General features: G+C 37.1%; 1 protein-coding gene across 2 annotated transcripts; it reads right to left on the reverse strand.

Moving 5' to 3' along the window:
* Positions 1–7638: 7638 nt before the first annotated feature.
* On the reverse strand, positions 7639–14929 carry LOC131227122 (putative disease resistance protein RGA3). 2 transcript variants are annotated; one of them, XM_058222840.1, is made up of 2 exons: positions 14529–14929; positions 7639–9320 (listed from the first exon to the last, which is right to left on the reverse strand). In XM_058222840.1, the coding sequence occupies exon 2, from the start codon at positions 9309–9311 to the stop codon at positions 8115–8117; it is 1197 nt and encodes a 398-aa protein (XP_058078823.1). In that variant the 5' UTR covers positions 9312–9320; positions 14529–14929; the 3' UTR covers positions 7639–8114. The 2 variants fall into 2 exon arrangements, with proteins under 2 accessions (XP_058078823.1, XP_058078822.1); XM_058222839.1 differs by having other exon boundaries at positions 14515–14928.
* Between the last annotated feature and the right edge of the window lie 566 nt (positions 14930–15495).

Consider the following 15495-nt stretch of genomic DNA (forward strand, 5'->3'; position numbering starts at 1 on the left):
GGTAAGTTTGTCGTCTCTATTACCGTTCATTGGTTACTATGAGGAGGCTCGTCACTCTAGCACAGGCAAACAACTCGAACACGGTGTCCAATATTACCATGCTCGACTCATGGATATTTGTAGGATCTTAATATAGTAATGGTTATGAATAAACTCATTTAGTAGGAACAATGATATTCTAGATTTAATCAAGTGTTATCTAACATTAAAAATATAAAATAATTAGCCATGCATTAAACTAATCCAATTAACTTAAGAGAATCTTGGCGTAACCGGCATTGGGTACATAGCATCCCCTGCAATCCAGCTATTATTGGTTGTCTCTATTCAACCCTGGTCGATCAAACAAGCCTCAATACGGGTTACCCATAACTTACATATTTTACAAAACCGACTTCACAGCAATAACAATTCTAATCATAAGGTGATATTTAGTAATTTATACAACAACAAAGCAAGTTAAACATAAATACTTACCAACCAAAGTAATCAACATAATCATTAAGTAACTTGTCAATGTTATGTACAAACCATAAAATCAGGAATCTCATTCACTCAAATATTTCATCAAGGATGTTGACTACTAAAAGCAAATAACAACAAATTTTGCAATAATGAAGTAAATCTAGCAATGATTAATCGAACCCAAGGGTTAACAACCCAAGTACAAGGCTACGATGTAGTAATAACTCAGTGATACTGAGGTCAATCCATAGGGAGATTGATGAGAATATACTAAGAACTAATCTAAAGCTAATAATTTGTCTGGGTTTTTAATCCAGTAGAGTAGAAATGTTTTAAAACAATTAACAAAAAAAGACTAAGGATCTAAGAATCCCCAATCAATGAAACATGAATTTAATTTACCTTCTTGAGTTGATAACTCAACAAGAACTTGATTTTAATCCGTTATATTCATAAGATAAAATAATAGAATTAACCACTACATCCAACATATATTAGAATCCTGATAGGGTTAATCTCTCATGAAGATTTAAGTAATCAATCACATTAAATCAAAAGTATCTAACGTATTCAGAGGCGACAATAGATCAATCAACTTTATAGATTGCTTCCTTCCCCAATATAAGAATTCAGTAACTTACAACCACAATTCAACATAAATAACTTAAACTTCCATTGAAAAACAAATTAAATATCAAATATCCATTAAAAAGTTCATCCCTTAGCCTTACCTAAGAGATTAGCCAAGCATGAGCAACATCTTAAACAAAAATAAAAATGAAAGTAAGAAAAAATAAAGTAAAACCGAAGGATCGAGGTAGAAGGATTATTATGAAGAAGCTCCACCGCCTCTAGGTCTCTCCCTCAAGCCCTAATTCATACCTATGACAATATAAAACACCTCCTTAAATAGGAAAATTTTGCACCAACTTTGGACTGACTTTAAAATTCTGCACTTTTGTTGTGCTTTGGTGGCATCGACAATAGCCTTCGGTCCCACCTAAGTCGCACCGAGTCCAGTCGAAGGGCCACTTGACTACAGCCGAATTTTCTCAAAATATGTCTGAAATCTTTGTCTTCTCTAGGTCGCATCGAAGTCTCATTCGATGGCACAAAACATTACTTCGGACACACCTAACAGTCAAGCTAAATTAAGTCTGAAAATCATTATTTTTTGCTAGACTGTTTTTGGCACTTTCAATCAGATCGAACCAACCTTAGGTGGGACCGAATAATCTATTATTTATGTTATTAAACAGTGTGATTGTTTAGTCTTTTCCTCATCTTTAGTACTTAGTTTTCTTGGATCTTTGGCATTTAAATTCTTCACTACTATCCTCCAAATATTCAATTCTTCATTTGATCATTCTTTTAGCTTTAATTCACCCTTACTAAGCATGATTTCATCTTTGACTTCCAAAGTACCTTGCATGTAGGAAACATATGTTAGTAAGTTAATTTATTACTTAAATGTATGAAAACTAATGTAATCGAGAGAAGAAATTTGATCAATGATAGCATTCAAAGTCTTAGTTACAATATAAAATAATTAACTGAGACACTCAAGGGTTGATAAAAGAAACCTAGAAGGAATGGTCCGTATCTTAGAAAAAGATTTCTCAATCTCCGCGCACCTAGAATTAGGGTTTTGGGAAAACATCGGTTCCCAAAATAAATTAAAGAACTCACGTGAGAATTCAAATAATCTTACACTAAAGGACTTAATCGAAAGGTAAAAAGCATTTCTTACCTTTGATTGCAAGGGAAGGATGTGGTGAAATAAGCGGAAGCTAAGGTTTGATCGAAGAGAAAAGGCAAGGGCAAGCACCAAGAAAACCCATAAATTTCTCTCTCTCTCTCTCTCTCTCTCTAAGACAAATAATAATCGATGTACTTAAAATCGGATGGAATGGATGAGAGCCCAACAATGAAGTATTTATAGTGCCAGATACGACACATTTGGCCCTATTGGCTAGGTTATTGGTTATATAACCCTATAAGGGGTTGGTTTTAGCTTTAGGAGCCCACATAGGAGCATACAACTCGATTTAAGTCGTAGGATAATTGTCTCAAGTGGTGATCTATGCAAGGCATCAATTGCCTCAATTAACGGTTATAATCAAAAGTTAATTCAACGGTCATTGATCGTCGATCGGGACCATGACTTTATGGATAGCTATGGATAGTTGTAGGATATTATTTTGGGTTAGTGCCCCTAATTTAGTCACTATCTAACAATTCGAAAACCACAACTTCGGCGAAAACCGAAGGTGGATAATTAACTTAAGTTCCTACTAATTTCAGCCCAATTTTACACAACGCTTGTGCTACCTTTCAGCTCCAAGTAGAGCGTCTCGACACACAGTCCTGGTTCAATGTCCTACGAGGGATGTCAAGCCCAGTAAGGTGAATGTCTTTCCTTAATTTCAAGTTTAATGGTCCACTGTAAAGCTTGTTTGGTTAATTAGGGCATTTCTGGGATAAACTAAGTAGTGAGATTTCCCATATATGATGATCATGGTTTGGATTACCTAAGTTCACGGTGTGTCATATTCGTAAACTATGGAATCCGTGACTTAGTCCTAATCGTCTTAAATCTCACATTTTAAAGCTAAGCAGCACAATTAATAGGTTTTGTACTGTCCTTTTATAGTAATCCTCGTGTAAAAGCTAAGGTCAAGTATGAAAATTTTACAAGACATTACATTGTATCTCAATGGTAAATTATGATCCCTTGGTAGATTTCTCCTAACAGGTAGTGGCATCACCTTTTCCTGTACCTCTATCTATGACTTAGTTTCTCAAGTGTTTCAACTTTATTTGTTTCAAAATTAATCATTGATTTTTCTGATTTCACGTGTCCATCATTTCAATTCCATATGATCTGAGAATTAAATGGCTCACACTAATAAGAGGAACTCTTAGATGATGAATCATATACTGAATGTGGTGCTAGGTCACCAGACATATGGAATCCTATTAAATCCAAATGGTCTATTTGATTTCTAGGAGTAAATTATATTGAGATCCTAAACAATCAGATTGATCTAAGTGTTTGATAGGCCACACCAATCGAATGATGTTTGTTATCAAGATTATGCAGTTTTAAATAATATGGACTATTGGTGGTTTAGATCAACAAATCTATGGACCTCTACCTCTTTATTAGTCACGAGAGGGCCAATGATTGGTTTAGATCTATCCAATAGACTTAAGTGGACCCCAAATCAATAATAAAGAAAATTTTTCATTTTTTTTATTCAGATTGTCCAAAACAGATTGGCTATGACTTCTTTTGATTTGAGTTGATTCAATCCCCAGAGTCGAAAACCATATAGAGACGAAGTATGAATTTTTTATTTTATCTATTCAATAGATAAGTTGTCGATTTGATTGACAAGCCATCGATTGAAGTCGATCTTATCGACAGTGTTGTTGATCTGATCGACAGACCGCTGGATTGATCTGTTTAATTCTGAACCTTAATATTTTGATTAATAAACTTAGAATGCATATAATTTAACATACATTTGATGTGATAAAGTGGGTCTCACATTGGTAGTGATACTTCTAAACCCTATGTTAAGGGTTGGATTTGGAGGATTGCGATTTGACGGCATGTGATCCTTCTTGTGGACCTCACTATAGAAAATTGAGCAATAAAAGGTGGGCCCCACCAGGTTATTTAAGATGTTCAGCAAATAATTTCATTTATATGATTATTAGGGAGTTTTAATTGATCCAATATGGGTATTTTATGGGATCATTTTCACCAAATACAAGTGAGTGATTCCAACTTGTTTCTTTCCATTAAAATTAAAGTACATTGATTATTATTTATCTAGTTTGTTGGATATATTGTTAAATGATTAATTTAGTTAAAGTTAATCTAACAATATATGTTCACATGCTAATTCGTTAATTCATGCCCATTTATATAGATGCTTTACTTATTATATTTTGTACATTGATTATCATTTGTATATACGCTGGAAAACAAATGATATTATGAACCATTAAAGAATGGGGAAGTATAATCATCCTCTATTTCACAGTATATGTATAGTCAATCCCAATGGACTTCCCTAGAAGAATGTTGATCTTGGTAAAATCGTTACTATGTGCGGGCTATGCCCGTGCCTACCGAAAGGTTAAAGCCTACCCATGTTGACAATTATCTAACCCAAGTAAATGAACGATCATCCCATCTAATGCATTCATACCATTGTGCAGTCTTTGTTTTCCATGCTATTTTACTTATGATATGTATAAACTATATTGAGTTTTCTTACTAGGCCTGGTGAGTTTACATTTTATTGATGGAAAAACCGTATTGATGTAATGGTGGCTAATGAGTTGACCCAAGAACTGGAAGGTGCTGACAAGCCAAAGAGCGATCCACGTGAGACGTGGCCGTACTTGTCAGAGAAGAAATTGACCACCTTGGACTGTTCCTAATTATCTATTTTTTATCTCATTTGTTATAACCAGTTTGATTGATATGTGTTGCATGTTGGTGTTGATTTTATTTTTCTAAATATTAGATATGGCTATATTTATTTAAGGTAATTTAGACCTATAAATAATACCCAAATGAGTGGGTCCTTAGCTGGAATCTAGTTAGATGAGATTGAATGCTTGTTGGTTTGGGTTGGGTATAATGAGCTTTTTTTTTTTTTTTTTGTTAGCTTGTTAGTACACCTACTGTCAGTTCACACTTCACTGTTAGCCACCCCCACTAGGGAATTGATACCAAGACCTCAATGTTGAAACGGGGTATCTTTCACTCAAGTCTACCACTTGAGCTATGGATTAGGGTGTAAAGTGTATAAAATGAGCTTGTGCTTGTATGAAATCTAGATTTCACATTAACAATGTCAGACTTAGACTTATACCTCTGTGTAAATATAATGGATGAATTTAGTATACCTAGTGTACAAGTTACGACACAGATCTCAGGTCTAAGATGTGCTCATACCCAACATTCGGGCCCTGACAATTATTGTTAGCTAAAATGAGATAAACTCATTTTTACGCGTCTACCAAACAAGGCCTTTGTTGTTTACATACATCGGATCTCCTGTATTTGTTCTAAATATGGCCTTTGCTGCTACTGGAATTAGCATCAGCTCTTCCAGATACAGATTGATGGCCCCAGCCACCTCTTCAACTGCACTTGTATGGATATATTCTTTACATTATTGCCGTTGATCTTATGAGAATCTACGGCACAAAAGGATCGAAGTTGATCAGATGGTTCATATCCAACATCCGCCATGTATGTGTGCCACACCATTAGCTGGGCCGCACGCATACAATGTATGTAAATCATTGATCATGTTTTTTTGCAACTGCTAGATTTCTCCATACATGTGACACACCTTAAATTAAAATTCTAATAAAAATTTATTTCATCAAAGATCAAATTATTGGTAGTATATGATGTAGAGCAGGTCGCAGACACTTTCATGGCAAAGATGGAACAGAGAAGGCCCAATTGGAGGCAGAAATGATTTGGACTGTCAGAACATTAAATCAGTCATACCACGCAATCCAGGATGAGTTTTTTGACATATTATTTATGGTTTTGGGGTAGGAGAACCTCCTTAAGCCAACCAACCCTGCCATGCTGGGTTGTCCATGCCAGATTTGTGAGATTCTATCCAATAGATAATCAAACGTCCTATTTATTTCGTTTTTACTATAAATAGTAAGTTTTAATTGGAGTATAACTTTTGATCCATTGAGTTGTAGAAGTCATGCCCAACATGAAAATGGCTTAGAAAAGTTGAGAGAATAACATGGTTAGGTCAACTTGGATACTTATTATTTTTTGTCAAAAACCATGAAATCTAGTAGGAATAGAAGAGGTCTATAAATAGCAAGTTTACTATTTATAGTAAGTTACATTTTTAGGTGTTTGAGTTGGAGTCTTAAGTCTAAAATTTTGTCCTAGGTGTGGATTAGAGGAACCACTATGAGGAGTCCAGAGAGCTTCGTGGATTCAGAGTAGTTATTCCCCAAGGAAGACGGCGATCGACCTCATCACATCCCTCTTTAGACCAATATATAGCATGCCAACATCATGCACAAGATCAAAGAGAGGCCACCAAGATGTGATATGATGCCTAGAGTTTTTTTTTTTTTTCCTGAAAGAAAAGAAAAAAACTTTAAAGTCCTACAATTTTAGCTTATAAAGATTTGCAGACAAAGAAGTCCTAGTGCAGAATACTTTCTAAGGAAAAGATGTATGAACTTTGGAGTAACAAACATTACATTTTGCAAGCCATGTGCCTTCAACAAAAGGTGCACCAATTCCAGTTCATATTTCACTCATTGTGAACTTCTCGGTTTATAGTCTTTAGATGCCCCAAAAAATAAAAGAGGCAGTCAACAGGATGTCCAAAATCAAATTTTGACTACCCATGATGGGTTCATATAATAGAATTTCCAAATATATTAGCTCCTGTGTCTGATGGTTCAGATACCTGTTTTCCTGTATTAAATATTGAATTATCAAATGGCAAAAACTTTTCATTGGATCTAGTATGTATAATGGTTCAATTCTAATAGATTGGATCAGTTGGACATTACTGAAGACTCTTAGGGCTAGTTTGGTTACCATCAAATTTCTAATCTGATAGGCTAATGAGGGATTCGATTCCTAAAAATTGAAGAGTAACGACCGAAATCCACTCATTCAGATCCTTGAAATTTTATTTAAAAAATATGGTTTCTAGTTTTTTAGAATTTTTTTTCTTCTGAATTTTGCAGTATTTTCACATGTTTTAGTCATTCCTGATTTTCTCAAAAAATGAGGGATTGGATTCATGAAAATTAAAGAGAAATGGTTAAAATTTAGTCCCCAACCATATCCTCAAAAATACAAATAAAAAATATATATTTTTTTTGAATTTTTAGGCCTATGATAGGGATGATACCGCTGACTTGGAACACTGGTTAAAAACACTTGTGTTAGAGATCTTGATTTGGGATGATATAAATCTAACATGGTGGGCACGGGCCCACCAAAATTGGGAATTAGGCTTACTGTAGGATCCCCTAAATTCTTGAAACCTATAATCTGACATTGGACTGCCAAACTTTTTATTCTTATTAGAAATGTTTGGCATCAGCAAATTTCAAAGTATGAAGAAAAGGTAAACAGAGAGATCAATACAATGGCTGATTAATTCCTTAACATAAATATAGTACATAAAATCCATATCAGTACTTGTAACAAGCATAACAGTTAGACTACATATCCATTTTACATGCTTTTCCATATCAGTACTTGTAACAAGCATAACAGTTGGACTACACATCCATTTTACATGCTTTCTTAAATAAATACAACCTCTCCTTCTAGTAGACATTCATTTATACATTTCTAACTCAACAGAAGGATAAAGCTACAAAAAGCAAGTGACCGTTGCTTCCTGAAACCTATTTTGGAAGCCTAGCAGCTGATGAACTTGCAAGCCATGAAAAACATCCATGCTCGATCCTATGGTTGACATGCAACTGTATAAATGTCACATCAATTAGATAATCCCATTCTTCCAAGTAACAGTCTTCAAGCAAAAGGGGGGTGACAAAAATCAGCCAATAGTCCACATTCAACAGAGAAAATCAGGCAGCTTGGATTCTCATATATGCATAATGTTTGTACAATCACCCTCCAACAGTTTATTCCAAATTTCACTTTCTTTGACAAGCAGCCACTCTCTTTCCTCTGCTTTAAAGTGCATCCTGATTCCAAGCATCTTTGCCACCAAAGGGACACCCTCGCACTTCTTTACAATTTCCTTTCCAAGAATTACAAGGTTTGGATGTTCTTGTCGTCCTCGCCCAAATGCTCGTTGCTTGAACACAGACCAACAATCATCCTCTAATAATCTTGGCAAATGGTGTGAAGGGAGAGTGCCCATGATTGAAGCAACTTTTTCACTACGGGTAGTTACTATGATCCTACTACCCCTATCACCTCCTCTGAGAAATTGCTTCAACTGACCCCACTTCTCGGGATTTTCATTCCAAACATCATCCAACACAAGTAAAAACTTCTTCCCACTCAGCTTTTTTCGAAGGTGACATTGTAGTAAATCCAAATTTTCAAGATCCCAATTACCATTGGTAATAGAGACTAAAATTTCTTTTGTTAGCCTCCGCACATTAAAATCATCCGATACACAAACCCAGATTCTTAGCTCGAAATGCTTTGCTACCATCTCGTCATTGTAAGCCAATTGAGCAAGTGTGGTCTTCCCAAGACCCCTCGAACCGACTATGGGGATGACTGTAACATCCTCTCGGCTATCCTCACTGATCAGTAATTCCATTACCTTTTTCTTATCTTCCTCCCTTCCATAAACTTCTGATTCGATTACAAATGAGTCAGTTTGTTCTTGTCGTCTAATCTCCAATGCCCGTCCTTCCTCTCTCAAATGGAATTTGGACCTCTCCCTAGCAATCTCATCTAATCTCTGTCCGATTTCCTTTATCTTATTCCCCAAATTTATTTTGGAAGGCGAAAAGAAGTTGCATACCTTCCTAATGCTTCCTGAAATCTCTACCTTTCTGCATTTTGCATCTGTCGGGAATTCATTCAATATGTTATCTGCATCAGAAGCCAAGCCTTTAAGCTTTCCCAGCCAAATCTGCAGTGCCTTGTCCTTTACTTGCTGCTCCTCCACATCTTCAAGCACAGCTCGTATCATCTTTAACTTACTCCTTAGATTTTCCATCTCCTCATCAATATCCCACACCAATCCACACTGTTCTAGGATTGGGGAGGCTAGTTTTTCAATAACCATTTGAAGAAGGGTGGATACAACTACTGCCATTCCTTGTTCCTGACAGGGAAATCACAAGAAAAATTTAGAGATGTTCAAAGTAAGATGTCATTTGGATGCCTGTAAATGAGGCTAACTGTAAATGATTTACAGGAAAACGGTTTACAGTTTGTGTTTGGATGCTGAAAAATGCCTGTTAATGATTTAAAGGCTGTAAATCATTTACAGCTTTCAGCCCATTTGATTTACAGTAAAGAAGCTGTAATTTCATTTACAGGCTCTTCATTTACAGCGCTATAAATGGAAAGATTGCCTCTCCATTTACAGAACTTAAACAATTCACAGGCTATCCAAACATAGACAATCATTTACCTGTAAATCACTCACAGCTTACAGTCATATAGGACAGGCTGTAAATCATTTTTTTAATTTGAAAAGTATTTTATTAATATATATATATATATATATATATATATATAAACATACCAAATTTTGGGAGGGACCCTTAGACAACAGAAAGGGCCAAAAGGCCACTCCTATCATATGCTAATTATAGAAGTCAGCCCAAACGAAGGGAACCCAGCTCCAGTAAGAGGTGCCCCTAATAAGACGGGGTGAATCTCTCACCTCTTGAAGAATCCGGAGATCTTGGGGTTCGCTCCCCCATTTAGCTAAGCTATCCGCCACAAAATTCGCTTCCCTTGGTGTAAATCATTTACCACTTAAATCATATATAGCCATCTAAACGACTGCTAAGGGAAAGAGACAGATCTCAAGTTCACATACAAGATTATCCTCCTCCATTATTGCCAATATTATCTTCCATTTATCTTATCCCCCTCTATTATAGCATGTATATGTTCCATCTATCTTAGATTTTTCACTGTGAGTTGACATAATTCGCTGTCTTGAGCTTACATGTGGCACATCTACTACGATTAGGACTGTTGGTTTGGTGGACCATGATGTAGATGGTCCTAATTGTCTGACATGTGCAATTTTTTATTTGAAGAAGCTGCTGGGGATTTTCTAAGTACTGACCTGACTTGATGAACTTACAAGATCTGGTTCCACATCCTTTTTGTTCTTGAGGGCCTTTTGGATTGATGGAAAGGAAAGAAAGCATTGTTTTTTCATGAAACTAACTTTCAATTGTTAGTTTAGCACTTAACATGTATTGATCTTGATGGGTACCTCTACACCATGACCATTATTTTTAAGAGCTTTGCCATGCCACATGCACGAATAAGACATCTCATGTATGCACCACCCCATGTGTCAGCTTAACACATAGGCATGAAATCTAATCCATCCATCAGAAGAGGGAAATGGAGATGTAAATTGAAGTAGAGGCTATCTTTACAGTAATTAATGGGCTGTCACCTGTTGCTCATTCCATTCATAGATGGAGCCCACGTGGTTACAGGGTCAGATGATCAAGACCACCCGTCTGCTTGCCCTGAAAAACATGTTGACGGGAGAATCCTAGCTACTCGATATTCTTTGTTGAATGTGGACTTCAGGCTTGTTTTTATCATCACCCGTTTTTTTGGCCCAAACAGACTATTTGTTCCATTTATGTCATTTATCAATACAAAATGTTGTAATGTGCAAGGTCCTTGTTCTAATACTCAACATGCATTGGTGATCCAGTCCGTTCATTCGGTGGACTACACCGAATAGCAAAAAAATGTGTAGCAGTCATCACGCGATGTTGGAAACTCTAAGAGTCAAGAAGTGTGGTGCCATACAGCTAGCAATATATTTTTTCATCTCTCAGTTGCAGTGGGCTCCACATGGTTGATGGCTGTCAGGATCACTTTAAATTGTTGCTAGTTTCTATGTGCTATTGTTTATATTCCTGGACAGGAAGGGAGACAGGATATTTTCACCGTTCGTCCTTTCATGTGAAGGTCACAAGTCAAGTCAACAAAGGTTATCCCAGGCAATAAAGAAACTCACCAGAAACATATGGGAAAGGAAATAATATTTCCCGAGAAATCTGACTTCAGAAAAAATTATAGGAAAGAAAACATGGTTTCCTTGTTTTAGCTTCGCATGTGCCGAAATGACAAATGAGCCTTCGTCCATCTTTCATTGTGCCCTACACATGACACTATGCCACTATTCCATCTTCTCTTATGCCGCACATGCGCAAAGCATCACACATACGCTAATGTAGCACATGTACCACCATTCCATCTTCTCTTGCACCCTACATGTACAAAGTGTGCCACATGTGCTAATGTACCCCATGTGCTACCATCCATCTTCTCTTGTGTCCCACATGTGCTAATGTGCCACAGGTACCACCATTCATCTTCTCTAGTGTCACACATGCTCACATGAACCAATGTGCCACATGAGTCATCGTCCATTTTCAATTGCTCCAAATGTGCCTCATATGCCAATATGCACAAGTTCTGCCATCTAGATTGAGTACCCACGTGTGTCAAATGTGCTACTGCGTGTTTTGCGCCATATCTACTACCGTACAGCTTCAAGAACTTCACATGTGCCATGTATGCTACCGTTCAACTACAAGCACTCACATACGCTATGTATGCCACATGTTTCTTATCCATCATCAACCATTCCCCATGTGCCACATGTGCTAATCTGGCACATGACAATGACTATTTAGAAATTTTATTGATTTTTTTTTGCCTAACGATAAATTTAAAAATAGGTGTTAAAATTGTGTCTGGATGTAGAATTGATATCAATTGAAACAACTTAAGATTGAATAAAGAATACATGAATGATCATAGTCATTTTCCAAAATGTGATCTATTTGGAGGGATTATAGGTATATGTACCAAATGACCCTAATGCCCTCCATTGGGTACAATGACACTAGATAAAAATCAGACCATCACGAGGCATGTATGGCATCTAAGCCATCCAGGAGCACGTTCCACCATAAAATTCAGGCACCTAAAAATTAAGGCTAATCTCTTCATTAAAGGGGTCACAACATAAGCCTCCAAATTCGCATGCTGGCCCACTTCTCTTTCTTCTTTTTTTGGGTTACGCACACACCCTTACATCCACACACCACAATGGGTACTCAAACCTCACTTGATGGTTGGATTGGCATGTTTTTTGGGGCGTTGCATTTTCATGGCGGGATGAGCTGGTGGTCCCACACTCATGTACAACTAGTTGCCCATAATACAGGGGTAAAACTATCATTTTCTCAAAGGTAAATGGTGCTAATAGAAGGCGGATTCTTGTCTTGGAGAATCTGTAATATATCTATGAAACAGGGAAGGTATCCACAAAAAATTAAAAATAGAGAGGTATCCAAAATCCTCATATAACTGAGAGAAGGTAGATGGAATTAACCCTTTCTAAATTAGCCTAACCATCCATCTAATCCACCCCATCCATCCCATCCATCCAACTCAACCATCCATTCCATCCATCCTTGCTATCCATCCAACCCAATCATTCATCCTAGGCATCTAGCCAATCCAACCCATTCATCCTAAACATCCTAGCCATACTAGCCATCCATCCAACCAAACCATCCATCCTAGCCATCCAACCCACCCAACCCATCCATCCTAGTCATCCATCTTATGTGTTCCTATTCATCCCACACATCCAAATCAACGATCCCAACACCTCAAGCTACGATACAATCCCCTAGCCTATCCCATAAAACCCCCTTGAGGAGGGTCCTAGGGTAGGTTTTGAGATGGAATAGCTTAGTCATCTTTTCCCATGAAAGAGTACTAGTGTTCTCCCTTCTAGCTCATATCTTTATTCATGACCCAACATCTTACAATCCATATTTCCTTGAGTAGGTCAGAGATTTAAAAGCTTCCATCATCTTTTCCCATAGAAAAGTGTATGTGCTCTTCCTTTCCAATCCAATCTTCAGCCTCTCTTTAACATAAGTGGATCATCTTATTATTTTTTTTCCTAATGCAGAACGCTTTGACAATCGATTAAAGGGTTAGAAATGTCATATTATTATATACATAAACAATGGTCCACAAAAACTTGCAATAATTTAAAAAGTGATCCAAACAACCATCAACCATAAGGACTCCTATGTAGTTGGGAGATAAAAATATCTTGCTAGCTAGATGGTACCACACATTTGACTCCTGGAATTTCCAACATCACTGTGATGACTGCTGCACTTTTTTTTCTGATTGATGCGGTCCACCAGATAGATGAACAGGATCGCTACATGCATGTCGAGTGCTAGAATAGGGACCTTTCAAGTTATAACATTTCGGATAGATGCATCGATTGCATAAATCCTACACATCTATAAATGGAACAAATGGTCTCTTTGGGTAGGGGCACAATCAGAAGTAATTCAGGTGGGCTCCATATCTTGAAATATATAAATGCCCAGCAGCCGATGAGCTTGGAAGCAATGAAGGACCTCCTTGTTTGATTCAAAGAAATCCTATTTCAGAAGATGAGATTGGTCATCCTTACATAGATTTTAAGAGGCATATTGGCCCATTTTCTACTTGGAACCTGCCCTTGTGCTGGAGTATCTATTGTTTGACTAGCCCTGTGTGGCTCGTGGGTGGATCATCTGATCCATCAATCTCATGAACCCTATCACATCGATTGGATGATCCTATCCTTCCAAGTAACAGCCTTCAAATGAACAGTTAATAATAAAAATTGCCCTTATGTGCACATTCAACAGAGAATATCAGGTATTTAGAATTCTCCCGTCACTATTTTTTTAGGGCAAGCCAATGGGTAGTCCTGATCATTTAAACTATCTTATATGTGTATGTGGCATGGCAAAGCTCTTTTAAAAGAACCAAGCCATGGTGTAGAGGTACCCATCAAGATCAGTACTTATATTAGAATAGGCCATGTTTGGATGTACAATCAATATCAATTGAAATAATTTAAGAATGAATAAAGAGTAAGTGAATAATCACAATAATTTTCTGATCTGTTGCTCTTCATTAGAGGGATTAGAATAATATGTACCAAATGACCCTAATGTCCTCTATCAGGTACAAGGACACTAGACAAGAATTGGACCATCACAGTGCATGTATGGCATCTAAACCATCTGAAAGGATGCTCCACCATAAAAATCAGACACCAAAATGATTAGGTTAATCTAATCATTATGATTAGGTTAATCTAATCATTAAGTAGGCCCCAACATAAATTGATGATTGTATTGGCATAATTTTTAGGGCATCTCATTTTCTTGGTGGGTTTCTAATAATGATCTAGACATAGATGGTTAAGATCTTACCGTTGCGTGATCACGATTGTGTGGATAGATTTCTAAGATGATGAATCTGATGTCGATCCTCTAAACCAAGAGGTCCCTTCCCGATCTATTGCAACTGGAGGAAGCAGAGAGAATACAGTCAAATCTTCTGGTAGGAATGGAAGACGACGCAAGCCATCCAAACAGGTGGACCACACCACATCTGAGATGATGGAGAAGAAGAAGATGAAAACGGAGGACTTCTCACTCTTATAGTCTTCTCTCCACACAGATGGAAATACCCAAGAAGTGAAAATAGTGATATTATGAATGAGATGGAAAATGATGAAAAAGTGACTTATATGCCATTTTCCATGAAGCAGGAAGGAGTCATGTAAGGACACAGAAAGCACATGGAAAGCATAAAGAAGCTGCTATGTTTTTTCTTTAATGGAAGACAAAATACGGTGGACCAACTTTCTTGATAAAGAAAGGAGAAAATGACCACTGTAGACGAAACCTTTTATCCAGCGGTTTTTATGAAGGCATACAAACTTAAGTTACCAACTTAGACTAGCACGTGCGGACAGCGACTTTGAGGACGAAACTACCCCTCCTTTTCACTGCGAAGACGAGCGCTGACGCTCCTCCAACTGAGAGTTGTACGAACGGCTTAGAAGATATCAAAGTTACATGGCCCCACAGCTATGTATTTATTATATCACCACAAAGAGCAGCGGGGAAATTGATTTTCACCGTTAAAATTTTTGTAGGGCCCGCCATAACATTTATTTTCCATCCAATCTATTCATAAGGTCACAAAGGCCTGGATGAATAGGTAAAACAAATTTCATAATGATCCAAAACTTCTGTAACACCTAAAAGGGTTTAAATGGTAGACCTTCAACTCCCCACTGCCTTTTACAGTGTGGTCCACTGGATAGCTAATCTGTCTTAATTTTCATTTCAAGCTTAATACGAGTTCTCCAAATAGATGGATGGTTTGGATATAACACATACCTC

The sequence above is a fragment of the Magnolia sinica genome, chromosome 15 (assembly GCF_029962835.1).
Source record: "Magnolia sinica isolate HGM2019 chromosome 15, MsV1, whole genome shotgun sequence".
In the NCBI taxonomy this organism is placed as follows: Eukaryota; Viridiplantae; Streptophyta; class Magnoliopsida; order Magnoliales; family Magnoliaceae; genus Magnolia; species Magnolia sinica.